Here is a 25,208-nt window from a genome sequence, read left to right as displayed (position 1 = left end):
ATTTATCAATTTAAAGAGAAAGGCAACTTTACTTTTAAAAAAGGTAATTTTGAAATTATACTGAACTTTTGTACTATATCCTTTTTCCCTAATTAAACAAGAGTAATATTATATCCTCGTACCCACAAGAAAGTTTTGTAAACCAATCACTAATAATTAAAGTATCACTTGTGACATTTGTCACTTTCTCGTGGATTGGAGAATAAGTATGATGATTTAGTAGGAGGATATATCATTTTCCATTAAACAATACACAAGGTATGAGTTGGCCATCCTATGTATGAATATCAGTGTTTTATAACTTATAGTAGCTAACCAACTTACCAATCTTACATAATAAAATGCTTTTACAACAGAGGAAGGTGACCTAACAAAAAAGATTGGCAAGGTTCTTTTTGGTTCCTTCAAGTCTCTATAGCTCTATATTTACCAATCTCACACATTCTCAAAGCAAATACCTTTTTTCTCATCCTATCCATTTCCAAAATCTTCATTTAGCCATGGCTTCAAGGAAATTGTTCATCACATCTTTACTCTTTGTTCTGGCCTTCTCAAGCATGAGCTTCAGCCTAGGAGCTCGTAATCTTTTGCAAACAACAACTTCACCAAATATCCCAACCATTCCCACTTTGCCTAACCCAACAACATTTACATTCCCACCTTTGCCTTCAATTCCAACATTGCCTCAGGGAGTCAATGTTCCACCATTGCCCTCTATCCCATCTCTTCCTAAGCCCACTTTGTCTCCACTTCCTAGCATGAGCATCCCGACCGCCATTCCGACACTACCACAGGTTAATCTTCCTCCATTGCCACCGACTTCGTTGCCCAACGTGCCCTCGATCCCAACCACTTTACCTTCCATCCCATTCTTCTCCCCACCACCTTCAACCTCCACCCCTTAAAAACTTTCACAAGCTCATACTCTGTATCTCTACTGAGTCGCATGACGTAGTCGAATGCATGCAATCGATATAGCCTTTTAATTTCATGTATGTGAGAGTGTTTGAGGTTGTCATTTTATCTATGTTGTTTGGTGTGATATACAATGTACTTTCTTTTCAACTATTGTGTTTCTTGCAATTTCTTGTATTACAGATTTATAAAGCTATGATTTCTTCTTCTTTTAGACTCTTCTAAGTTCTACCATCCTAATTAGCTATCTAATTATGTTTGGTACAAGTATGCTCAGTGGCATATACCATAGCGCATAGCATTGGGTACGATGCATTGGAGACAACCTCTATTGACCCACAAAGTGTGGCAACATTATAATCGATCAATTGATTTAAATATTTGATAATTAAATAGTGATACATGGGTAGAGATGATGTTTCTTTACCAATCAGAATCCACGACACATAGTGACACACAATGTGCGAGAGTAGATATTATCTCTTTATATCAGCAGTTAATCTAACACCAAATATACCAATTATTGACCAGTCACCATGTCAAATTGCTTAAAAGGACTGCATGAAATCTAATATGGTAAACAAAATATTGAAGATTTAGTTGTAAGAAGTCATAAACTATTGTTTCACCAATATTAAGTCATACAAACTGACCCAACAGATCAATAAACAAAACTGAATCCATCAAACTTGTGTCATACATAAGAAAATTCAAAGTATTAAGTATCTTCTAGGTGGCTTCATATTTGGGGTCTGCTGTGACCAAGTGATATGCTATTACCAATCCAAAAATGAAGATGCCAAGAGTGTTGGCAATGAATCCCAAGGCTTCATCATCAATCATCTTTTACTTCCTGGATCAGACAAGAGAAAGAAAAAGGAACCAATCAAATCATCAAATACAAAGTATCCTAATATATCAAATTCACATTTTTTCTCTCAATCAAAAACCACAAATAAACACAATACTCCATGAGCAAAGAAACTAAACAATAACCAGAGTCTTTATGGAAACAAATTATGCAATATGTTTCCTTACCAAATTTCAGCATCACAAAAAAATAACAATATTATAAGAATATATCTCCTCGTATCATAAGATAATTTATCTCTTTAAATCTATTCAGCGTTTGACATGAGTCTTATTTCCCTTCTTTGAAGAAGTTTTCATTTTAAAATATATTATAAAATAAAAAAAAGACATGTCAAACACTTAGTAGATTTAAGTGGTACAAGGAGATAATTTATTCTCATAATATATACATAAACAGAATCCGTGTAAACATGGTTCAGAAAAACATAAATAAACCTCAAATTATGAACAATAAGTCATAACACTAACAAGTTTGGCATCAGATTTCTGAAACTTTTATTCAAATTTCCATAGCTAGCTACCCTATTATTGAACCAACAATGCACAAAATTACCCAAAATCACAGACCCAGAAAAGATTGTTCAATTTCCTTTTGTAAAAAAGGCATCAAAGCCCTATTGCATTATAATCACTGTTCATGAATTCACCATCACATGAAAGTAAATGGATCATTGTATCATAGATCCAAACAAAGGGTTTAAAATAAAAGACAATTGAAACTAAATTGAATAATTATTTTTACACAAGTTTTCAAATTTACGAAACAATGGCCATCAAAATGCAATCTTGCTACTACCATTAACTAAATAAATATATATAAAATATAAAAATGTAGCATTTATCAAAAGGGGTAAAAGGCGTAAGCGAAGTAAAGGATCCGAGAATGCAAAGAATGAAAATCGAAAATGAAAAAAAGGGGTATGAATGAGAAATTGACCTTTTGTGTTGCTGAATCGTGAGATTGAAATTGAGAAGTGTCGTAAGAAAGAATGAGTTGTTGTTGCGTTTTGAGGAATGGGAGCAGCTAAACGACGTCGTCTGAAGTTTCAAAACATGAATGATGAAAATAATGAAAAATGAAAAAGTGTGGCTGCTGGGATTCGAGCCCAGGTCTCCATGGCCACAACGTGGAATTCTTACCACTAAACTACAGCCACATCATGAATATTGCTGTGAACTATTTATTATTATCGAGTCTTAATTGTAACGAAATATTTATCATATAATATTAATCATTTATTAGTTTGTTAAAATAAAACCAAAGACATTATTGTTGTTTTGGAAGATAATGAGATAAAACCATTGTATCAAACCTTTGCTAATAAGTTGGTAGATCTTTCCCGAGAAAGAAAGCGTTTTCAATTAATAGACGAGAACAAAACAGTTGTTTTGAAAGGCTTTGATGATGTATTTTAAAGCCACCACTTCAGACTTTTTCCAAATTAAAGAAGTATTTGAAGAGGGTTACGAGATTGATGCCTTGTAAGTGCGGTGTTACATTGCACCTTAACAACATCATCAACCTAGTTTTGGTCAAAGTTAGGATGCATTCTTAATTAATGTTATTTTCTGTTGTTTAATTGAAATTATTATATCAATAATGCTAATCACTAATTGTAATGCATGGGTTCTCTAAAAAATACTAAATTAAATTTAGACAACAAAACTAAAATCAAATCAACTTAGTATGAAATAGATTATCTAACCCAGAAAAGGCATGAGCATGTACATAAGGAATTGCCATCCTTATTTTTGCTTTTTAAAGAAATGGTAAAATATATTATTAAGAAGAACCCCACAACCTTTTTAATGTGAAAATAATTAAAATCACAAATCTAATTTTTTATTTATCCCTAGCACACTCGTAAGAACAATACTTTTTACAATTTTAACTATTTGTTTTTAAAGTATAATCTATTACATCCTCTCAAATAATGGGAAGATGGTCGACATTATTTTCATACTTAGAATATAACACTTTTCTATTTTTTTCCACCACTCTTGATTCCAATCTCATTGTGTAGTTCATTCCCAAATCCCAAGTTAAGATTATTATTCTAAGGTGTATGTAACTCATATTTAAACAAAGACTAAAAGTTATCATTTTGATTTAATAAACATTATCTTGATCAAGTTATTTTGGTTTGGTGCATATTGGTTAAATTCATGGAACAACCTATATCCATTTACATCCTTAATTAAGAACAACACTTCACCCTCAAAAAAACTATAGAAGTTATCAACCTTGCAATAGGATGATAATAAAAAAACGAATGTGTGTATATTCGTTCGAACCTGATGCAAATTTAATGAGAACAAACTTGATGTGATTGAGCTCGATTTTACCTGAGTTCAACTTTCAAGCTTAGTATAATTAATACCTTACCTCAGATCCGTATCAAACTCAATTGATATATGTAAAATTACAAAACTAGACACATATATAATATATATATATAGAAATTGACATATAACTTTTATATATATAATAAATATATAAATATAAGTTTCAGACAGGTACGTTGTTCTCAATCTCACTTAATTCGAATTTGGGTTACAAATTTTAAGTTCCGTCGAATAAGTACACACTCGACCTCATTGTCATTCGTAACTAATAATGAGTATGGTTAGTTAAAGCTCTCACAACTTACCATTTTTCTTACAAGAAATCATTTACTTTTCATTTTCTATCCCCGTGTAAAAAAAAACAATAAAAACTCAAATTAGGGTAAAAATAAGATCCATACATATATTTGGTATAAAAAGAGAGGAAGAGTAGAGAGAAGAAGGGTAGTGAAGAAAGAGCATAATCAAAAGAAGAGAAATCAATAGAATCGAATTTGGAAAATGGGAGTGGAGAAGCAATTGTTGAGGCCAGGAACTGGTCCCAAACCAGTTAAAGGTCAGAATGTTACTGTTCATTGCACTGGTTATGGTTAGTCCTTTCTAAACCCTAATAATCACACTTTTTCTATAACTTCATTTCAGATCCATGTCATGTTTCTTTGGATTTTCATTTTTATTATTATACCCTAATTGTTACTTTATCACATATAAGTTTGGATCTAATTTTTATCTGTGAGCGAATCAATCTTATTTCAAAATTGGTTTTTTCATGTTTTCCCTCTAAAATCATATGTGACGAGTCTATTGTATTTATTTGCATATTTCTCGTCGCGCCCACGAAAATGTGGTAGTGACAAGATCCATGTCATGTCTCTTTGGATTTTCATTTTTATTATACCCTAATTGTTACTTTATCACATATAACTTTGGATCCAATTATTTTTTGTGGTTGATGTGGTAATAATTGATTAATTGTTGTTCATCAGGCAAAAATGGTGACCTTTCTCAAAAGTTTTGGAGGTTAGTTAAGATCTATTATCTATAATAATACCCTTTTAACCAAATATCACATTCATTTGATTCATTAAATCACTGAGATGTTTTTGTGTTTATTGTTATTATTATATAGTACAAAGGATCCTGGGCAGCAACCATTCACATTCAAGATAGGGCAAGGTTCTGTTATCAAAGGATGGGATGAAGGTGTGCTTGGTATGCAAATTGGCGAAGTTTCTCGTCTTCGGGTATTCATTCTTACTATTATTTACATCTTACTAATCACTTATTCCCAATTTCAAATTATTGTGAAAATGGATTTGATTTTGATTTAATGTTGTTGGTGTTGATTTATGATAATATTGCAGTGCTCTCCTGATTATGCTTATGGAGCTGGCGGCTTCCCTGCTTGGGGTATACAGCCTAACTCTGTTTTGGAATTTGAAATTGAAGTCTTGAGTGCCCAATGAATGAAGCCTTGTTAACTTGTTTGTTTCTTAGCCGCAATAATAATGATTATGCTGCATTTCGATGGACATGTATAAGTATAATGGTATTGTATCGCGATTGTGTGTGATTGATATCTACACTGCTTGAGTTGTTTTAACTTCAATAAATTTTAGTGATCTCCAACTCTTTGTTTCTTCAGCAACTAGTTGTTTAATGCATGGCCTTAGTTATAGTTATAGTTAGTTACTGCTTCAAGTGAAATGCTACCTATGCTATAGGTTGTTTATGGTTTGCGGACCGTACTCTCTTACTATTGTTTGCGCTTAGAAGGCTAAATAAAACATTTTGGTTTGGCTGCAATATGTTTGAGCATGTGTGCTGCTTTTGTTATTGTGGAATTTTTAGAGAGCATATGGACTTCTATGGCAGAGCCTTGGTTGCCATTTCTGTTGAACCGATCCCTCTTTTTTCTGTCCAGCTTTCTTCTTCCTTCCCTTCTAAGATTCAATTTCTTAGTCAAATCATACTCATGCCTGGTTTCACTTTGATCTCCCGACTTTTTGCGCCTCCTTGTGCCCCCGTTCTTTTATTTTTTTGCTATATTCCGTGACTTTTTGCTGGGATTTCTCATGGGGTATTGGAAGATGAAGCCATTAGTTAAACTAGTAACTCTGCTTCCTATGACCATTTCAATAATGAATTTAGTATTTTTGGAAAAATGTTTTGTAACTGATTAGCTTATCTAGTAAAATTTTCTCAGCAAGAAATAATCATATTGCTGTGATGTTATGCGTCCATGTGCACGCTTGAAGGATAAATAAAGTAAGAAGTTTTTATTAGTACTAGTGTAATAATAGCAGTAAACCATAGTTATACTTTAGTGAGGGTAGGGTGAAGAAACCAGAAACAGTAATGTGCATGACTACGTTGCATTATAGTTAAAAAAACAGAGACTGATTTGCTATGATTTGCACATGGCTTTTGAAGGATAAAGACCTTGCTCTCATCAGCATGGCATTGTATGAAATCGCTTGAGAATGAATCCATCCCGATGCTGTGCCGAGTGAGGATCATCTCCAGTACTGACCGTACAGGATTTGTTAACTACATTGATAGGGTTAACTAGATAATATTGAGTGGATCATCATCCTGCAAAATTGCCATCCAAATTCATTACTCCTGGCTGCTATTTGCTAATATAATCTATTAATCTATTTGCATTAATCCCTGACTAATATTTGAGGGCAAAAAAATTATTTATCCACACTGCATAGTTTTTCATGTGGATTAAATAGTGAGGATCTCACATACTTATGAGTGATATAGCAGTAAAAGTGATGCAGTACTAATCATTATAATTTGGATAAAATGACCAATGGACTAAACGACTGGTATCATTTCAAGTGGATTTTTTTAATGTCCAATGCTATAATCTAGTGGATCTTTTAGTCAAATACTAAGCAAAGACAATCAATCCTAACATTATTACACGAACACAAAGTATATGCTGTAAGTGAACTGAGTTATTGTTATTAATAAAAGTATAGAACTGTAAAAGTACTATACTGCAGGGTTCAGCAAAATTTCAACCATTGTTTAGGACACTTAAGGGTAAATTGAAATAGATTAACACCACACTGAGATTGACCATAATGCACTGCAATGATAGCTTCTGGAATTCATGAGTAACACATTCATTCATGGCCACTGTTACAATCCAAAAATAGTTACATGGATATAATGTTGAAACTAGAGGCTATAATTTCAAGGTAAAATCAGTGATAATATTACCACTGTCTTTCTCATGCCAAATAAAGTGCCTTGAATAGAAGAAAACGACATAAGAATCATATCAATTAAAGAAGATTGTCATGCATATGTGGTAGGTAGTGTGTAGTTGATGATTTGAAAGCATTAAAGAAGAAATGAAAGACTAAGTTATGTGTCTATAAATGACTTGTTGTGTCTTGTCACGTGACAACTGTATTACCATTGTCATGCATGATAACATGATTTATGTTGGAATATCTAATCATGTTTCTTTCTTTGTCTATATATAGTTGGGAAAATCATGTACTTTATGTACCATCATTCTTCCTTCTTTTTTTATTCTTGCATCGGAGTTAATCTTATTCGAGTCGGAAACATCCATAGTTAAGTGAGATTAACTCTCCCAACGGGTATTTTTCTATCCACAAGACTCGAACCCGAGACCTTGCTTTAAGGGAATCAAATATGTACCACTTGAACCAACACCTGTAAGTGCAATATTATTTGATTATTGTTTTAATATGATTTTTCTGCAAGTTGTCTTTGGGCTGCTATGTAATTATTTAGTGCACCAAGTCTCATTATTTGAACATCAAAGTGTAACACTTTTTATTGAAAATAATGAAACTATTATATTCTCTCACTTTCTATGCAACTTCACTTTCAATTTTTGAAGGAAAATCATTGATATCATATCCAAAAATAGTAATATTGTTGAATCATTATTCTTAGTGTATTATTAGAAGTGAAGGGAAAAGTTGTGAAAATGAGAATCCAAGTGTCCATTTTATCAAGATTACTTTCACTATAGCTTCTTAATATGCTTTTATCCAAAAAAAGACAGCATATAATAATAGCATCTACTTATAGTTGAAATGCCAATAGAACTTGCTTGAAAAATATGATTAACTTTGATGACAGATTACAATTTAGCTAGAATCATGTAGAACTTGAAGCCTTATTAATTTACTGTTCAAAAGAAGAAGATAAGTGAAATATAACCAAACAGAAAAGTCAGTTTCAAAGAAATTGAGAAACTAATTATTCAATATTAATTTCTCATCTTTCTCAAGATATAGAATTTCTCCACCTTCTAGTACTCTTTCTGTTCTGTTCTTCAGAAATTGGAACCTTAGGTGAAAGACCATGACCATGATGACTCTCTACATTAGTCATAAGTTTGCTCAGTTTCTTCCACCCACTGCTCCATGCTGAAGTTTGCTTCTGCTTCAGCATCACCTTATCAAATTGTTTCTGCAAACTTTCCATATCATTTTGAAGCTCCAAGTACTTTGTTTTCACACTCTCAAGCTCAAACTTGAGTGTGTTAATATCTTTTTTAGCACTTACCCATCCTTCTTGGAATGAATGTGGTGTCCCTTCAAGAAGTGTTTTTCTGTTTATAACCATTGGCTGAGTGTGTGAGTCAACACTTTTCACAGAACTGCTAGCTATTGCATTGCTGATTTTGACTTGTTCAGAGAATAGAACTTGTACAACTACCCTTAATGGAAGCCTTTCATTTTGTGCAGCATGCATGCATGCATCAATGGACAGTTTCTGACAATCCATTACTCGGCACAGTTTCTTCCTTTCATACTCAGATAGTGTTGGATGTGCCTGTTAATTTGTTTCACAATAGGGTAATCAACTTAAGTGTTTCCTTCAACAAAAACTTGTTTCTATTTTTTGGTTTCGCACATGTATTCTCGCATTAGAGACAATCCTGTCCGAGCCGGGAATATCCACAGGTATGTGGGCCTAACTCTCTCAACGGGTAGTTTTTCCATCCACAAGACTCGAACCCGAAATCTTGCTTAAGGGGAATCAAGCATGTACCACTTAAACAAAAACTTGTTTAGATATAAGCTAAAAAAAGAGCCTGAAGATCATAACTATTTTTATAACCTATTTTCATAAGTTTATTATCCTAAGTTGTTATTATAAGCTTAAATAAGCACTCTCTGTAAGCTTTTCCATAAAAACCTAAATAATTATAGAAAAGTAATAAGTCATTTTCTAAGCTTACTTTATAAGCTGTTCTATTACTGAAAATCATTTTGCCAGGGAAAGTAAATATGACCATATACCCTAAATATTGTTTATTGGAAAATAAAGAAAACATGTTCTATATTGCCACTGAAAAATGCTTTTCTAACAATCCACTTTTCCCTTTATTATGTTAGAAGCAAGAAGAATGCTAAAGAGTAAAGACAGACCCAAATTTTCATTTCAAGTATAAAGTATCATATGTAATAAATAAGGAGTGAAATATTTGAAGTATATTACCTTAAGATATGAATCAATTGCTCTATAAAGTCCATCATCACAGGTCCTAGCTGACTCAGGTAAAGCTTCAGCAAGTACTTGAAACTTTGTGAGTGAAAGGTTTCTATCTCTGGACACCTCAGTAAGATAACTATCAACAAGTCTTGCCACTTTTGCCTTAGCATTTACATTACTACCCACCATATGATTTTCAGAGAATGATTGTCTACTTGGACTTTCAGTCTGTTCTTGAACAAGAAAATGTTCCACTAGTCTCTGAGCAAGATCTACATCATACATAGTCTCACTTTTGTCATAAGAAGGGATAAGAAGATCAGCAAGTGTAGCTTGCTCAAATTGCATTCCAACCCTTTTCTCCAATTCAGTAACTAATGCTGGTGCAACTTTTAACATGTTTGCATTCCTCAATAGCCTAAGAAGAAAGCTGCATGAGACACTGTCCTTTTGAGGTGGAATAATGCTTATGAGGCTCTCAATAATCATCCTTTGTTCCTTAGCTTGAACACTTGAACTCTCATCTTTAGTTCCAGACACAATCATATGAAGTCCACCTTTCCAGCATGTACCACCATTAGTACTAGTACTACTATTACTAATACTGCTATTACTTGCTTCATCACCTTGTATTGTTGATGTTTCACTTATCAACCCTGGTAGCCATTTAGTTGCATAATGCATTGTTGCAGCACCAATCAATTCAAACCTCATACCCTTTACTTTAATAGCAGTAATGACTCTAACAAAGTGATCAATTCTAAGGATTGAAACATCTTCAAACCACCAATCATTAGGAACCTGTTGATTGTTCATACTTGGACTTGAATCTTTCACATTGTTGTTCCATTTTGGACTTGAAATCTTTGCTGTTCTTCCAGTGTAGGACCACTTTATACCTTTTGGATTAGCACAAGCTTTCCAAGCTATGGACTCGCTGCATCGGCGAACAATTTGAAGGTTCTCAGCCCATTGTGAGAGCTTCTCACAGCTTTTCAGCACCACTATGGAGTCTCTCCATGAAGACAAAACAACATAGCTGAGAAATGCTTCTGTCTTGAATATAAGATTCCCTTCTTCTAAGTCTTCTGTCATTTCAAGATACTCAGAAGCACATCTTAGGCCAGAGATATTACCTGCTGTTAAATCAACAGCAATTCCATAACAAAACTTTGCTGCAAGTTCAAAAGCTCCAGGCCCTCCAGGAATATCATCCATAACTATCTTATTCAAATCAGGGTCCCTTGATTCATTTATGATTCTATTCAGCTTTCCACTTCTAGATAGCAAAGGATACTTTCACAACAACAACAACAAAAAGTCACAAAGTTCAATAGTATCTAATAACTTTATATAAAACTGCATAGTAATTTTTGGAAAGAGAAAAATATAGCTAGCTACCTTGTGTAAGTGGAAGTTAGCTTCTCCAATTTGGACTAAAAAGTCACTTGGAATATCAGTTGCAACATACCTACATAAAAAAAGGAAGATAGAGACTATATTCTTATGCATATTATTGTTCAACAGTTTGAGATGGGTAAATTAACAGTACAAAACAGTATTATCAACACTCAAAATCTTATTCTTTTGTCATCTCAATTCACTAGAAATAGCACAAAAAGTTAATATCTTATTATGCATATAATAACTAATATACTTACCAAGAGTGACCTCTTTGAACAAACCCTTCAGTCTTGACACTATGCTTGGTTGAACTCAGAAGTCCAGTCCCATATTCATGTCCTGCTTCACTCCCTGATTCCCACATGCTTCAAAGTTGAAAACAGATTCAAAGAATGCAAAAGCTTAGATTTTTTTTCCTCTAAGTAAAATAGCTTTTAACTAAGAAAAGTCCCAAAGAGAAAAGTGACATAGACAAAACATAGTTCATGAAATAAGGAGGATCCAACATGGGGTGTTTAAGTGATGAGTTATCACAAATTTGTCGGTTTCTTCATACAAAAATTCAAAGATCTCTCTTACATGCTGTTCTGAAATGGACACACTAAATCAATATTGTTAAGGTGAATGATAAATCTGAGTGTTCTGTTTCTTTCAGGTTTGGATTTATGGTACCCTCTTATGAGTCAATTAGTATAAAGACACCAAATTTGAGTTTCTTTATGCCTGAAGTGACCATACATGTCTTATATCTTTTCAGCTTCTTTTTTATATTTCCTTCATCATTTTACATGTTATGTTAATAAACTTGTTACATCCCAAAAACATTCCTTTCACTAAGATTAACACATTTTCTTAGCAAAGTTTTTGGGGTTGTAATACTTGGAATTTGGATCCACAATTACAATATTGCTACTTGGTTATCAATGATCTCACCATTTAGCTTTTCAAGGTTTGATTAGAGTGCAAGTAAAAGAGAATTTTTCTTAGTTAGCATAACAAAAGGATAAAAGAAAATTATAGTATAGTTTTTTATCAACAAGAATAAATTTAAAAGAAAAAAAAAACAAAGTGAAAGGATAAACAAGTGGTGGTAGATAGGAGGCAAAATGACAATGACCTGTCACATCGACGAAACTATGTAAAGACAATCAATAAGATTCTGATAGTACATTAATATTTTTATCCTAACTAAATTTAATTTTAAGTTATAGCATCAAAAACTATAAAATACACTTATCTCCAACTTTAACGTGTTACATGTATCTCCATATAAGTTTTTCTCCGTCTTTTCCACAACCAAACTCCACAAAAGTGCACCTTAAACTATGGTAGAATAAGATGCATATATTAAGAAAATATAAACATCTTACAAACTGCTTAAAAGAAGTTACATTTTTTTTATTAAATAAATCAACTTTTTTCTGCTGCAACTTTCTTTTCATATGATTATATACCTATAAATTACATCAATATTACTTGACTATGAATTGTTGTTAAAGCATTATGATCACCAATATAATTATATAATCACACTTTAATTTTTTTAATGAATGTATTCTCCACGGTATTATAAGGGTAGATAACTAACTCTATAGGTAGGATGGGATCTGTTTTCCTCAACCATATCCCCAACCACGTTTCTGACCAATCACAATAAAATTATTTAATTTTTTTTAAATGACGTGACATAATATAATTGGTCTGAGATAGGGTTTAGGACAACAGATCCTTGTCCGGGGTAGTTAGTCCTTACAACAATTATTTTTCAAAGATTCAAATATGTATATATGGACAATAAACTTATTTGATGAATAGATATGTGAATAATGTAAATTGGTGATAATTATAGGATTTTGATTGGTGATGATGATTTATATTTAAAAAAACGTGAAAGGGATAGTGTTTCCCAAAGTGTATGGTGGGAATTGGGCCGCGTAGGCTCCAACCCTTTCCTCCACATGCCTCTGCCATTGCCTGTTGTGTTTAGACCAAACATACTACACTCAACACTTAATTATGACAACGATCTGTTATCCCAAATTGTGTCTTAAATCATATCTTGGATTTATAATATTAAAATAAAAACAGAAAAAAATAATGAATATTTAAATTTTTATAATAAGATACATGTTTTCAGTGGTCTGTGTGACATGTTTTGGGACAGAGTTTGAGATACTAAATCCTTTTCAAATTGTATGTATCCCTATTCCATTTTCTTATGATCACTCATTCAACACCCATTATCCCAATGATTGTATCAAGTTGTAGCAATCATTCAATCCATAAATCCTTATAATTCTTTGAGTTCATCTATAATTTGTTTGTTCTTTTTTACCTTTTATAGCATAGTGCATTAGTGCACTTCAATCTTGTTTCCTTTCATTTGGATTTACTTTTCTTTGAATACAATGTTAATTTGGTTGTTGAAATTGAAATAATCAATCAATCAGGTCTTTGACTTTATAAAAAAACCAAATTGATGTCAAGGAAGTTAAATACTTGTTCACTGTTTATACCATGAAAACAGTAAGGGATATAAGACCAATTGAAGACTTTATAAGATGAAATTGAGAATTTTAGTTGTAGTTGTGGAATGCCCTTTTCTTATGGAATATTTGAAGTAATGAAAAGTTATAGAGAATAGTATTATGTGATTTGTTTTCTTAAAGGTTTGAATGATCCATATTCCCAAGTTCGTTACCAAATCATGTTAACCGAACCTCTTTTAGTAATTAGAAGGTGTTTTCGATGTTGATGCAACAAGAAAGGCAGTTAAGTATTTCTGTTGTTAGTAATAAGAAGGTGTTTTCGATGTTGATACAACAAGAAAGGCAGTTAAGTATTTCTGTTATCTCGAGCTCGAGTAACGACCTCGAGGCTTTATATTTTCAATCTCAACACAACACTCAGCTGGAGAGTAGATTAAAGGAATCTTAGATTTGCTTGAGAAGTCAAGGGATGCTTCTAATCTTGTTGTTGCCAATTGTACTGTTTATTCTGTTTCTGCAGTAAAGACTGTTAATCCTTCTTCAGTTAACAAATTAATTTAATCATTGCAATGTCACTTAATCATTGGGATGTGGCTGCAATATTGCGGTTGGGGTGACTGTCGCAACCGCATCACACTGCAATTGCGGTGTGCTTCCGAATCACATTGATACGGCCGCATCGGGCCACAATCCGCATCGCAACGGCCAGAATGACCGCAATCGCAGTAACCGCAATTTAAAACATTGTTCTTGTGTGATTGTGTAAAATGCTACCAAGAGAATGACTAGTTCAGCTAGGGTGCAAGAAGGTTTGATTGTGATAAATCTCTTACAAGAGCAACCTCTCTCACCTTTTTGTTCTTCAATCTTCTGCTGCCAATTCTGATTCTTGGCACTTAAGATTTTGGTCATGCTTCTTCTTTTGTAATGCAATATCTCTCTCAGCATTTCCCTTTCATACCTTCTTGTAATAAACAGGTCTCACCTAGTGATTCAAATTGCAGACCACATCACGTGATGTGGCCGTAATATTGCGGTTGCAGTGAGATGCGACTTCATCTAGCCGCAACGCAACCGCATCATACCATATTTGAGCCGCATTAAGCCACAATGCAACCGTATCAGACCGCATCGATTTCAAAAATATTTTTTCACTCACAAAGTTCACACTGCAATCCGAATCACAACGACCGCAATCGCAGTAACCGCATCCACAATTTAGATCATTTGTCTCACCCAACTAGAGAAATGGTAGAACAATCAAAACTCAAAAGCTTCTAAGACAAACCCTTTAGCTTATGCTAATTTCTGCTATACCAGGACAATAGTTGTTTCACTTCCAAAGTCACCTAAGAATAATGCAGGGAACCTTTATGTATGAGTCTGTACCATTCAATGTGTGCTTCACTGAGAATATCTTATATATCATAGGAGCTTCATTTCATGATCAAAGTTTAACAAACATAATCCTCCTCATTTTCCTTAAAAATTTTTGTCTTGTTATCATACATGACTTGATCTCAGAGAAAGAGTTTAACAATTGCACCAGGGACATACATGTTCAAGATTACATGTGATCATGTGAGTGTGGAATTTTCGAACGATCTTCATTTATCGATAAATTTCTTCGGAGAGGCGGATTCAGATGTTTTTCTAGTTATCCACATATATATGGCATGATAGTATAATTATCAGTTTTCAATGGTGAAATGTTCTACTTAAAGTTTGATTAATGATTCAAGAAAAAAAGAATACCATGTGAATGAATCATATATGAAGCCTTCTGAGAAAAATGAAGCAAACATTTATTTGCAACTTATTGTATTGTAATTATACACTTGAGGCATCACACACTTTGTTTGATGCATATAGAAATCTCTGAATTTCCCTGCTTGTTGGGAGTTACATATAAATTTCATAGAAACTAACATAAACATAAGTTTATGGAACAATCAAAAGCTTCCGAGAGAAGCATTTCGCTTCCTCTGATTGCGGCTATACCACGACACAAGGTATTTACCATTAAAGGAATGTGACCTCTTCATTGAACTATGCAGCACATTATGCAGATATCTTGTCCTAAAAGATGAGCTTCTTTTGGAATTGGAAGTAGTTGGAAAATTCTCATTTCCAATAAACCTCTTCGAAACAATCCCTTCGTTTTCACCACTCCGAGCCGATGATTGAACATTTGCAAGAGCAAGATTGATACTTGCAACAGAAGATGAATCCAAAGAAACAGATCTTCTTGGTCTTATATCCACCACCACACTTTCAGTATCACATACCCTTGTCTCATCTTCAACATCCAATTCTCCTCCTCCTTCTTCTTCTGCACTATTACTAAGTTCGTGTCCTTCACGAGTATCGCGCGCACTATTTTCCAATGAACTTGGATCAACAACAACACTATTAGGCACAAGAGAAGGAACCCTTGTAGGGTTGGTAACAATTGGAGCTCTACACATAGGACAATTGGTATGAGATGCAAGCCAAGTATCAATACAAGGTAAATGAAAAGCATGATGACACTTAGGTAAAAGTCTTAAACTTTCATCTTCTTGAAACTCACTCAAACAAACAGAACATTCAGTTCCTTCAATCAAACCCTCTCCTTTCTTATACTTACAAACTGTGATTGCACTGATAATTGATTCATGAAGACCATTAGTACGGATATACCATATAGGATGATCCACCATAGGACCATGTTCCTGATCAAGAAAATCATCATGGTGGTGCTCTTGTGTTTGTTGCAGCCTTGATAATATAGATACCCTTCTACTTCTTCTTGAGAAAAACTTGGTATATATTGCATGGGAGCAAACAACAAATAAAGCAGCAAGGAGAATAGAAAGAGATAGGATCAAATAAGTGGAGATTTTATGGTGTTTCACTTCATGTTGATCTAAGAATAAAGGTGTTGTTGTTGTTGGTGGTGGTTGAGAATAATAATAAGAATATGGATTGGTTAAACATACCTTGATGCAAACTTTGCAATCTGATAAACATGGTTCTTGCTCAGTATGACAGATCAGTTCACAGATTTGTGGTATCAACTTTCTGTGATGCAAAACCATTATGATTTATGATCTTATCATATCATACAAAAGGGTTGAAGTTGAAGGGAAAGAGAGAAGAAAGCATCAACATCTACATAAGGTTATAGTGGTTGGAAGAGCATGATGTGAGTAGGATTAAAACTTTGACTTTGGTATTTTTTTTTTTCAACGTGTATCCTCCTACTCCTGTTCGAGCCGGAAACATTTACAGGTATGTGGGACTAACTCTCTTGATGAGTATTTTTTTCCGTCCACAAAACTCGAACTCAAAACCTTGGTCAAGGGAAATCAAATATGTACCACTTGAACTAATAACAGTTAGTTTTTACTTTTGTATTGAATATAGTACAAGGAACACATTAATTTTTTTTTTCCTTTATATGAAAAACAAAGCAAAAGAAAAAAGGCAAAAACAAAAGTAGAAAACAATTAATTTTGTTGAATGTTGAATATCTCAGTTATATGTAAGATCTAACTGTATTCTTCTGATATATGTTAGTAACAGTTGTCAATTGCTATGAACCAAGAAATTATTACATACTTTAGCATGATACAAAATATTCTTGATTAAAGTCAACAAAATACACATTAGGATTCATCCCCTTAGGGAAAAAGATATAGAAATTATTAATATGAAATCACAACTTTCATGTTACTTATCATATCCTAAGAATAAGTTATTTCCATGGGTTACTAAAATAATGATAAATGTCATATTCGATCATTTTTTATAAAAAAAATTTAAAAACTAAAAAATATATGACATGTGTCATGTTTTGAGTACATAATTTTTTAATGAGAATAACTTGTATGAATGAATTTTAGGATATATATTATATTCAGATTCTTAGTATTAAATTTTTATATTTTTCTTTTTAACGTGTGTCCAAAAAATGTTGACTAATATTCCCTTCATATTCATATACTAGTTTTTAGCAATGCGTGAGATGTTAAATTTTATTTTATTATTTATTCATTATTTTTACAAAAAATAATATAATTTGCATATGGATCATATAGCATATTGTCCTTTGTAGAAATGTCTTTAGTTTTTCAATAAAATCTTCCTCTTTTTTATTCTTTAGTTAGCAAATTTTATATTTGAGTGTTTAAGAAACAAAATTTGAAAACAAAAGCTTGGCTATGCATCTTTATGAGTTACATCTTTTGACTTTTAGTTTGTTGTGTTCAACATTTGAGTTACATCTTCATTCCACCCTAGCTTGTAGATCTCGTGTATTCATTGATGTCGCTAATAGTGTATCTAATCAATCAAAATGTGTTATTTAATTGAATTTTTTCTATAAAAAACATAAATTAATATTTTATATTATTTTGGGAAATGCAATTAAGGGTATGATCTTTTTGGGACGGAGGATCCTTATCCTGCACCCTAACATGTTACTACCACCATTTATTTATTTATTTATTTGCAACCAAAGAATTACATATTTTACTAAGTGAAAATCCCATAATAGTATTTATTCCCACCAATTTCCCTGCAAATTTTATATAGATGATAGACCTTTTAAATTGGAGATTTTTAAGGGCTCTATATAATGACTCATTTTGAAAATATTATCAACTCTATATATTTTTTTTGTTTCCCATATTTATTCTCGCACCGGAGGCAATCCTGTTCGAGCTGGAAACATCTGGGGCTAATTCTCCCCGTAGACATTTTTTCTATCTACAAGACTAAAACCTGAAACTTTACTTAAGGAAAATCAAACATGTATCACTTGAATCAATGTCTGTTGGTTTATCAACTCTATATTTGAACTGAGTAACATTAAGCTCTGTGATTTTTCATAAAATATTTTTCTCTTGGAATTTGTTAGTATGTGTCCATCAACACACATTACAAAAGGTGCATTGTGAAGTCAACCAAATATAAAATTGATTATTTTTTGGTGTTTTATCTCCACTCTATTCCATTATGATCGGTCACTTTTGAGTTATAATCAATTACATTCTTCATAAAATTGCCTTCGTGTCGATGGAAAAGCCATTGTTCAAAGGAGAAAACGCCATAACCATATAAATGTGTAATCAAACACACTATGTAGTATAATAGAAAGTACAAGAAATAGCAACAAACTAATGATTTGAAAACAAAATACATAGATAAAATGATAAGATCATACAATAAGTCTCTCACATATAACAAAAAATTAAAGTATTAACTTAACAAAAAAAAAAAAAAAGTATTTCTTCATATCAGGAGATAACTTATATTCTTAAACTCATTAAACATATGACATGTATCTTATTTTCATCCATGCAAGAAGTTTTCATTTTAAAATATATCATAAAAGAAAAAATAAAACACATGTCAAATGCTGAGTAAATTTAAGGAGATAAGTTATCTCGAGACATACTTTATTCTGATACAATATATATTGCATGCATTCCTATATTAATGATCACATGAAGAAACTTTAGCAAGGTAGGTGGTGAAAGTGTTTAAGGGGTGGTGGTTAAAGGTGGTCGTATGAAGGGAAAAGTGATTGGAATAGAGGGAAATGAAGTGGATGGTAATGAACCAAGTGTTGGAGTGGTTGGAGGAAGAGATGGGATAATGGGCAATGGTGGAACATTCACTCCCCTTGGTGGCAAAGGTGGGAATATTGTTGGGTTAGGGAAAGTTGGAAGAGTTGACAAATATGGTAAAGTTGGTCTTTGCAAAAGATTATTACGAGCTCCTATGGTGAAGCTCATGCTTGAGAATGCAAGAGCAAGGAGGAAATATGTGATGAACAATTTCCTTGAAGCCATGGCTAAATGAAGATTTTGGAAATATGGAATAGGATGTGTTAATTTGAGATTGTGTGACAAGTTTAAGGATAGTTGTTGTTCTTATATAGAGAGATGTGTCCCATTTGTAATAGTAAAGAGTCATTAGTTCACCTTCCTCTATTTTTTTATTATAACCAATTATATCCTTTATCTAATATGGAAGTAAGGTAAGGAACTGATCTTTTTTCCGGGATATATGGTTATTTCTTTTAACAAGTATCATTCCCTATAATCGAACTATTAACCTTCTTCTTCTATTTGAATAAAACCTTTTCTATAAGTTAGTTAGGTAGTGTGAGCTGTAAACCCAATTATTCAAATGCAGGACGGCCAACTCATGCATTGTATGTTGTTAATTGGGGGAAGAAGGTTATTGCTTCCTTTTTATACCTACATTCACCCTTTTTCATACTTAGATCGTTTAAAGTAAATAATTTCATAACTAATCTTATATTTAAAGGTGACAATAACTTGAAGTATAGTTTCTAAAACAAAATAAATAAGAAATATAATTAAGAGAAGTGCACCCAATGAAAACAATTTGGGTCGTTTAAGCCATTGCAAAGCAACACCCTATTTCCTTGAAAGGGGTAGGCTAAATTGATATGTATTTGACCAGCTTTCTTTTTTACACCCTAAATGAAAATATGAATAGTGAATTATACAGTGACAATATATACAACTTATACAACTCCATTTTATACATTTTGTTTCCGGAAAATTAATATATATGGTTAAAATTTCCTAGGTTAAGATGGGATTTGGGCTAAAGTGAATAGAAGGTATATGTTAAACAAAATACTTTCTTCACTTTCCCATATTTACTCTAGGAATTGTGGACCGTGAGAAAAGTTGTATGTTGATGAATTCAGGAGGGCCATATTTGTGATTAAAGAGGTAGAAAAGTTGTACGTTGGTTGGTTCAAGTGTTACATGTTTGATTCCCCTTAAGCAAGGTCTTGGGGTTCGAGTCTTGTGAATGGAAAAAATATCCTCTGGAAAAGTTAGCCCCACATAAGAAGATAAACAAAGCAGCTATAGAATGTGTGTATCAAAATATGCTGCTCATGCTGCATATAATGACCACATCATACACAACAGAAAACATAATAAACAAATAATAACTCTGATAAGAAGGAATCTCAGTAATGCACACGGAGCTATAGTATAAGAGTCATTTTCAATGAACATACCAAGCAATATTTGGATATCAAAATAGTTTTAAGTGATAAGAAAGTATTGCAAATATGGACATCACCAAGAACTGTAAAATGTCTTCAAAACAGTTCTCGACAACCTAAACTGCAATCTAAACAAACATCATCAACTCTGGTCTACTGTAGACATTGCTGTGCTCATCCTCCAGGGCAGGGTATGAAGCAACAAGAGCATCCTGAGCACCAATATATAGTGAGTTATAGATCTTCCAGTACACTTCCCTAACCTTTCGAGCCGGGTGGAACAGCCCCTGGAGACAATAGTTAAGAACGACAGCAGCACCCAGTGCAACCCTCATTCCTTCAATGGCTTCCATTACAGCATTGATCACATGGGGAGAAGTTTCAAATATGTTTGGCCAGACAAAATTCAGTAAATGGACGAGCGCATCTTCACAGCCCAAACCAGCCACTCCTAGTGCCATGTGCTTAACAGCAGAAGCCGCTGTTTGCCTATGAACTAAATCCCTGTCCATAAGAGCATCCTCAAGCAAAGGAGTCACTGCATAGATGTAATCCTTTCCCATTTCACCAATGTACTCAAAGAGGAAAGACAGAGACTTGAGGACACCATTTTGCACATTAAGCTCTGGCACGCGGTACTCATTCATCAAAGCTGGCAAGACTGTAAAGGGTGAACATGTTTCTGCAACAATTGCAATAGCCACTGTTGTGCAGACACGGTTCTGCCTCTCTTGCACTTTGAGATTATTCAGTAGAGTTGCTAACACATCCTGTGGCCCAATAGCTTTAGCAATATATCCAAAGGTGTTGACTGTGGCTCTACGAATTCCCTTCTTGTGTGCCTTAAGCATCTCAAGAAGCTCAAAACAGATTCTCATCCATTCTCTCGCTGGTACAAATTCAGCCCCACGGTCAGCAATTCTACCAACAAGGTCAATACAGTTCTCCTGGACTTTCTCATGCCTGTTCTTCAATATTGGCGTTAACCTGGGAAGCAAATCCTTGATAGGAGGAGTCATCTTTGTCATACCAATAACATTGACAATTGACTTGAGAGCTCCCAAAATTGACCCTAAAACTTCAGGATACTCTTCTCCCAAATATTCATATAAGACAACACCAAGATGACCCATCAGTTGTTCCTCATGACACTGCTTCATGACAACAGCAATCCTTGAAATAAGGTCAGCTGCTTGTTGTCTCACCTTTGCACTCTTGTTGTTTAACCGCCACTTGATAGTACCACAAATCTGAGGGAGATATGGTTTCACTCTTTGCCCAAGAGAGTTCACAACTGCTCCAAACCCATTAAGCATCACATTTGCATCATCACTGGTCTGCTCTTGGAAGGCATAAAGAATACCATCAATCAGAAGCTCTTCCAACCGGGCATCTATATCAGAAGCTCCCAAGTTAGTGACCACCTTCTCAATAGTTTCCATAACCATTCGCCTGTAAGGCTCACTCTCATCTTTAAGATCCTCAACAATTCTCGCAACAATATCAGCAACACCAACTTTGTTTGCTATCTCAACAGTTGTCTCCACAAGCTGTTTATAGTTTCTTCTATCCAAAGCCATCCTCCTAACCCAGAAATTCTTGAAAAACTCAGGGAGGATATCACTCTTAATATATTCAGCTTCCACACCCTCAGTGCTCACACACTGCTTCACCACTTTCAGAACAATCTTCTTCATTTCTTCATCAGGTGACTGGAATTCACGAATCAGAATAATCATGACTTCTTTAGTATAGTAACTGGCATATAGGGCTTCCATCAGCGGAATGATAAAACCAATTGCCTTCAAGAACGCAGCCAAAACCTTGCCACGGTGCTGCCTAATACCCTTCCACAGCGGCTTCAAGACAGAGTCAAAACTCTCAATACCATAAGGAGCAGCAGCCTCAGCAAGTGCAGCAAGAGACAAGGCAGTAATAGTTCTCACCTTCTGATTCTCATCATTCAGACCATGCTCAATAATCTCCACAAGAGACCTCAAATGTGGCAAAACAGCACAACCAATTAAAATAGCAATTTGCTGAACAATTTTAATACCAGTGTGCCGAGCCTGCCATGACTTCTTACTCTGACAAACAGCCTTCAAAAAGGGCAATAATGCAGGAATACCAAGAGCAGATGCAACAACACTGAAAGCCCTAGCAGTAGTGTTTCTGACGTATTCATCGATGTTGTCAATATCAGGACGCATAGCAGCAATCATGGTGGCCAATCCAGCAGCCTTACTCAGATTAGATATAATTTCTCTCCCCTCAACACGGGCATAGTAATCTTCATCAATCAACAAGGGTTCAATAACAACAAGAATCTTATGCACATAAGGCCTAACCAACTCATCCAACTTGTACAAAACTCTATCAATTACCTTAACCAAAAGATGCCTCTCTTGATCCTCCAAAGTAGGCTGCATGAGCAGCGGCAAAATCCTGTTAAACAATGGACCAGCACCAAACTCGCGAGACTTATCAGTCAGCTGCCTTAAAGCAGTTTTCCTCTGTGGGGGTGTTCCATTCTTCACCTTAAGCAAAAGCTTCATGATCTTCCTCTCTTTCTGCTCATCTGGCGACAACTCCTCCTCGTCCTCCTCATTCAACAGCGCTCCAAAATACTGATAATCCTCAGGCTTCATAAACGGCAAACCACCAGGCACTTCCTTAGGAACATCAAACTGCTGCCCGCGATTCTCCTCTGGTATCTGATAAAGAGGAGTCCCCAATGGCGTCGGGGTAGCAAGAAGCTTCCTTGCTGGAGTCCTAATTGGCACATACGAAGCAGGAGGGTCCAAAACCTTATACCCTTCTTGTGGAAAAATTGCATCAAGCTCCTCATCAGTCAAAGGCCTATTCCTCTCCTCAATATCCCTCTCCCACCTCAACAAATTATACTGCTCCGGCGTTACCGCCCCTCGCAGGGCCCCAGGAGTCGGTGTAGCCAATTCAAACCCTCCAACAGGTGTAACACCAGGTGTATAGCCAGCAGCAGGTGTTGCACCTGGTAAAGGAGTTGCACTACCCATTGTAGCAGGTGTCTCATCCCACCTTGACCTCTGTCTCTTCGGTGTTGGTGTAGCCATTCCCGGAAGCTTCGGTGTAGCATCCCAAGTCCCCGCTGGGGTTGCACCAGGTGTCGCGCCACCAGCCGGAGTGGCATCAGAATCAACAATTCTCCCCGGAGTTGGAGTCTCATCCCAACGGTTCCTCCTCCCCGGTGTCGCATCAACAACCCTCCCCGGCGTTGGAGTAGCATCCCACTTCCCCGGAGTGGCTGCACTGTCAGGCATATCCCAATCAGACGTTTTCGCCTTTTTCGCCGCTCCTTCATTATCCTGAGACATGTCCCACCTATTCCTCCTTTTCTGCGCCTTATCTTTCTCCGGAGCAGCCTTACCCGCTTCCTCTTCCTCCTTCTTCTTCTTCGCAATCAGTTTTAACGTTTCATCCTTCTCCCTCTTCAACGCCTCTTCCCTCATGATATCAGCATAGGTTCTAACATTCGGGTCCGGTGTTTTCTCACCGGCGGCAAATGCATCATGCCGTTCCGGTGAGATAATCTGATTCAACCTCCGACGACGGTAATCATCTTCACGATCAATTATCCTTGAAGGCTTACGGAATCCCAAGTCAGAATCAGTGTCGGCGCCAGAACCGGTCATATCCTTCAATAGAGATTTGGGAGCGGTGTAGGAGGCGAGTTTACGAGCAACCTCGTTGTCAATGGCGTCGACATTGTCGTCGTCTTCGTTAGCAGGGATTGAAGTGAGGTATGAATCTTTGTCGGTTCCGCCGTAGAGATCTGTGTCGTAGACGGCGGATGTGGCGGTGAGGGAAGCGAGTTCTTGTTCCATTTTCTTACGTTCTTCCTGCGTCTTCGCGATTTCTGGATCCATTTTAGGGATTGTGATTGTGATTTTGTGAATGAGTGAAAGAGATGAAGAATCGTGTTCTTAAAACCCTAACTTCTCTAACACATGTAAATAATGGCGATCAAACAACACATTTTTGACAAATAATATATTATAATAAAGCCCACGGAGAATGTCACTCACAATAATCAAAACTTCGATCGGATCTAGTGGATTTTGTTGGTTCACCTTTGGTCTTTTGTATAATTTTCTGATTTTCACTATTGAAATTAAAATAAATTATCGAGCAGCTAATAGGGACGGACCGTAAATTCGTTGGTAATATGTCTATGTTGGTTCAAATCCAGTTCGGCTCAATAGTTTGCTGATCCACCATCAAATAATATAACTGATTTGTTGTTCTCTAAAATGTTTCATGTGCTCTAATACAAAAGAATTAAAATATGATAAATCATTTTTACTCAAATATATTTTTAATCGATGTTGTAAATATCTACTAAAAGAATATATGTTGTAAATTATTTTTTCTTTCAAACTATTAAGTGATTTTATTGAGAAATAATCTCTAACACAATCATTTTGTTTTTGTTATATTTCCCCTTCAAGCTTATCTTATTACTTTGCAATTTGGATTACTTTATTCTTACTTTGTGTTTCATATCTAACTATTTGATTACTTATAAGATTTTTTTTATTTCCCACGTCCTCACACCAGAGACAATTATGTTCAAGCTGTGAACATTCACGGGTATGTAGGGT

General features: G+C 34.7%; 4 protein-coding genes, 1 non-coding gene and 1 pseudogene across 6 annotated transcripts; 2 read left to right on the top strand and 4 right to left on the bottom strand.

Annotated features, from left to right (window-relative positions):
- On the top strand, positions 444 to 1,068 carry LOC109329564 (RNA-binding protein 12-like). The gene has a single exon (XM_019563254.1). It carries the CDS (start codon positions 501 to 503, stop codon positions 903 to 905), a length of 405 nt encoding a protein of 134 aa, XP_019418799.1. The 5' UTR covers positions 444 to 500; the 3' UTR covers positions 906 to 1,068.
- Positions 2,874 to 2,945, bottom strand: TRNAH-GUG. The gene has a single exon. It is a non-coding gene; the product is annotated as a tRNA-His (tRNA).
- LOC109329565 (peptidyl-prolyl cis-trans isomerase FKBP12) lies at positions 4,522 to 5,778 on the top strand. Its single transcript, XM_019563255.1, has 4 exons — positions 4,522 to 4,723; positions 5,121 to 5,154; positions 5,264 to 5,378; positions 5,499 to 5,778. The coding sequence occupies exons 1-4, from the start codon at positions 4,636 to 4,638 to the stop codon at positions 5,598 to 5,600; spliced, it is 339 nt and encodes a 112-aa protein (XP_019418800.1). The 5' UTR covers positions 4,522 to 4,635; the 3' UTR covers positions 5,601 to 5,778.
- On the bottom strand, positions 8,243 to 11,792 carry LOC109329561 (root phototropism protein 3-like). 2 transcript variants are annotated; one of them, XM_019563251.1, is made up of 5 exons: positions 11,544 to 11,792; positions 11,295 to 11,410; positions 11,035 to 11,104; positions 9,640 to 10,929; positions 8,243 to 8,970 (listed from the first exon to the last, which is right to left on the bottom strand). In XM_019563251.1, exons 2-5 carry the CDS (start codon positions 11,399 to 11,401, stop codon positions 8,419 to 8,421), a joined length of 2,019 nt encoding a protein of 672 aa, XP_019418796.1. In that variant the 5' UTR covers positions 11,402 to 11,410; positions 11,544 to 11,792; the 3' UTR covers positions 8,243 to 8,418. The 2 variants fall into 2 exon arrangements, with proteins under 2 accessions (XP_019418796.1, XP_019418794.1); XM_019563249.1 differs by having other exon boundaries at positions 11,295 to 11,475; positions 11,617 to 11,791.
- Positions 15,301 to 16,935, bottom strand: LOC109328861 (RING-H2 finger protein ATL54-like). Its single transcript, XM_019562481.1, has 2 exons — positions 16,918 to 16,935; positions 15,301 to 16,735 (listed from the first exon to the last, which is right to left on the bottom strand). The coding sequence occupies exon 2, from the start codon at positions 16,604 to 16,606 to the stop codon at positions 15,479 to 15,481; it is 1,128 nt and encodes a 375-aa protein (XP_019418026.1). The 5' UTR covers positions 16,607 to 16,735; positions 16,918 to 16,935; the 3' UTR covers positions 15,301 to 15,478.
- LOC109329696 lies at positions 20,495 to 24,533 on the bottom strand (annotated as a pseudogene).

Source organism: Lupinus angustifolius, chromosome LG16 (assembly GCF_001865875.1).
Source record: "Lupinus angustifolius cultivar Tanjil chromosome LG16, LupAngTanjil_v1.0, whole genome shotgun sequence".
Classification (NCBI taxonomy): domain Eukaryota; kingdom Viridiplantae; phylum Streptophyta; class Magnoliopsida; order Fabales; family Fabaceae; genus Lupinus; species Lupinus angustifolius.
The sequence above is the reverse complement of the archived record's forward strand: the minus strand, read 5'-3'. Positions and strand labels throughout refer to the sequence as shown.

Coding starts and splice junctions, on each gene's coding strand:
- LOC109329564 (XM_019563254.1), top strand. CDS start 501: ATGGCTTCAAGGAAATTGTTCATCACATCTTTACTCTTTGTTCTGGCC.
- LOC109329561 (XM_019563251.1), bottom strand. CDS start 11,401: ATGTGGGAATCAGGGAGTGAAGCAGGACATGAATATGGGACTGGACTT. Junction 10,930..11,034: donor CTAACTTCCACTTACACAAG/GTAGCTAGCTAT, acceptor TTGTTGTGAAAG/TATCCTTTGCTATCTAGAAG. Junction 8,971..9,639: donor CAATTGATTCATATCTTAAG/GTAATATACTTC, acceptor ACAAATTAACAG/GCACATCCAACACTATCTGA.
- LOC109329565 (XM_019563255.1), top strand. CDS start 4,636: ATGGGAGTGGAGAAGCAATTGTTGAGGCCAGGAACTGGTCCCAAACCA. Junction 4,724..5,120: donor TGTTCATTGCACTGGTTATG/GTTAGTCCTTTC, acceptor GTTGTTCATCAG/GCAAAAATGGTGACCTTTCT. Junction 5,155..5,263: donor CTTTCTCAAAAGTTTTGGAG/GTTAGTTAAGAT, acceptor ATTATTATATAG/TACAAAGGATCCTGGGCAGC.
- LOC109328861 (XM_019562481.1), bottom strand. CDS start 16,606: ATGGTTTTGCATCACAGAAAGTTGATACCACAAATCTGTGAACTGATC.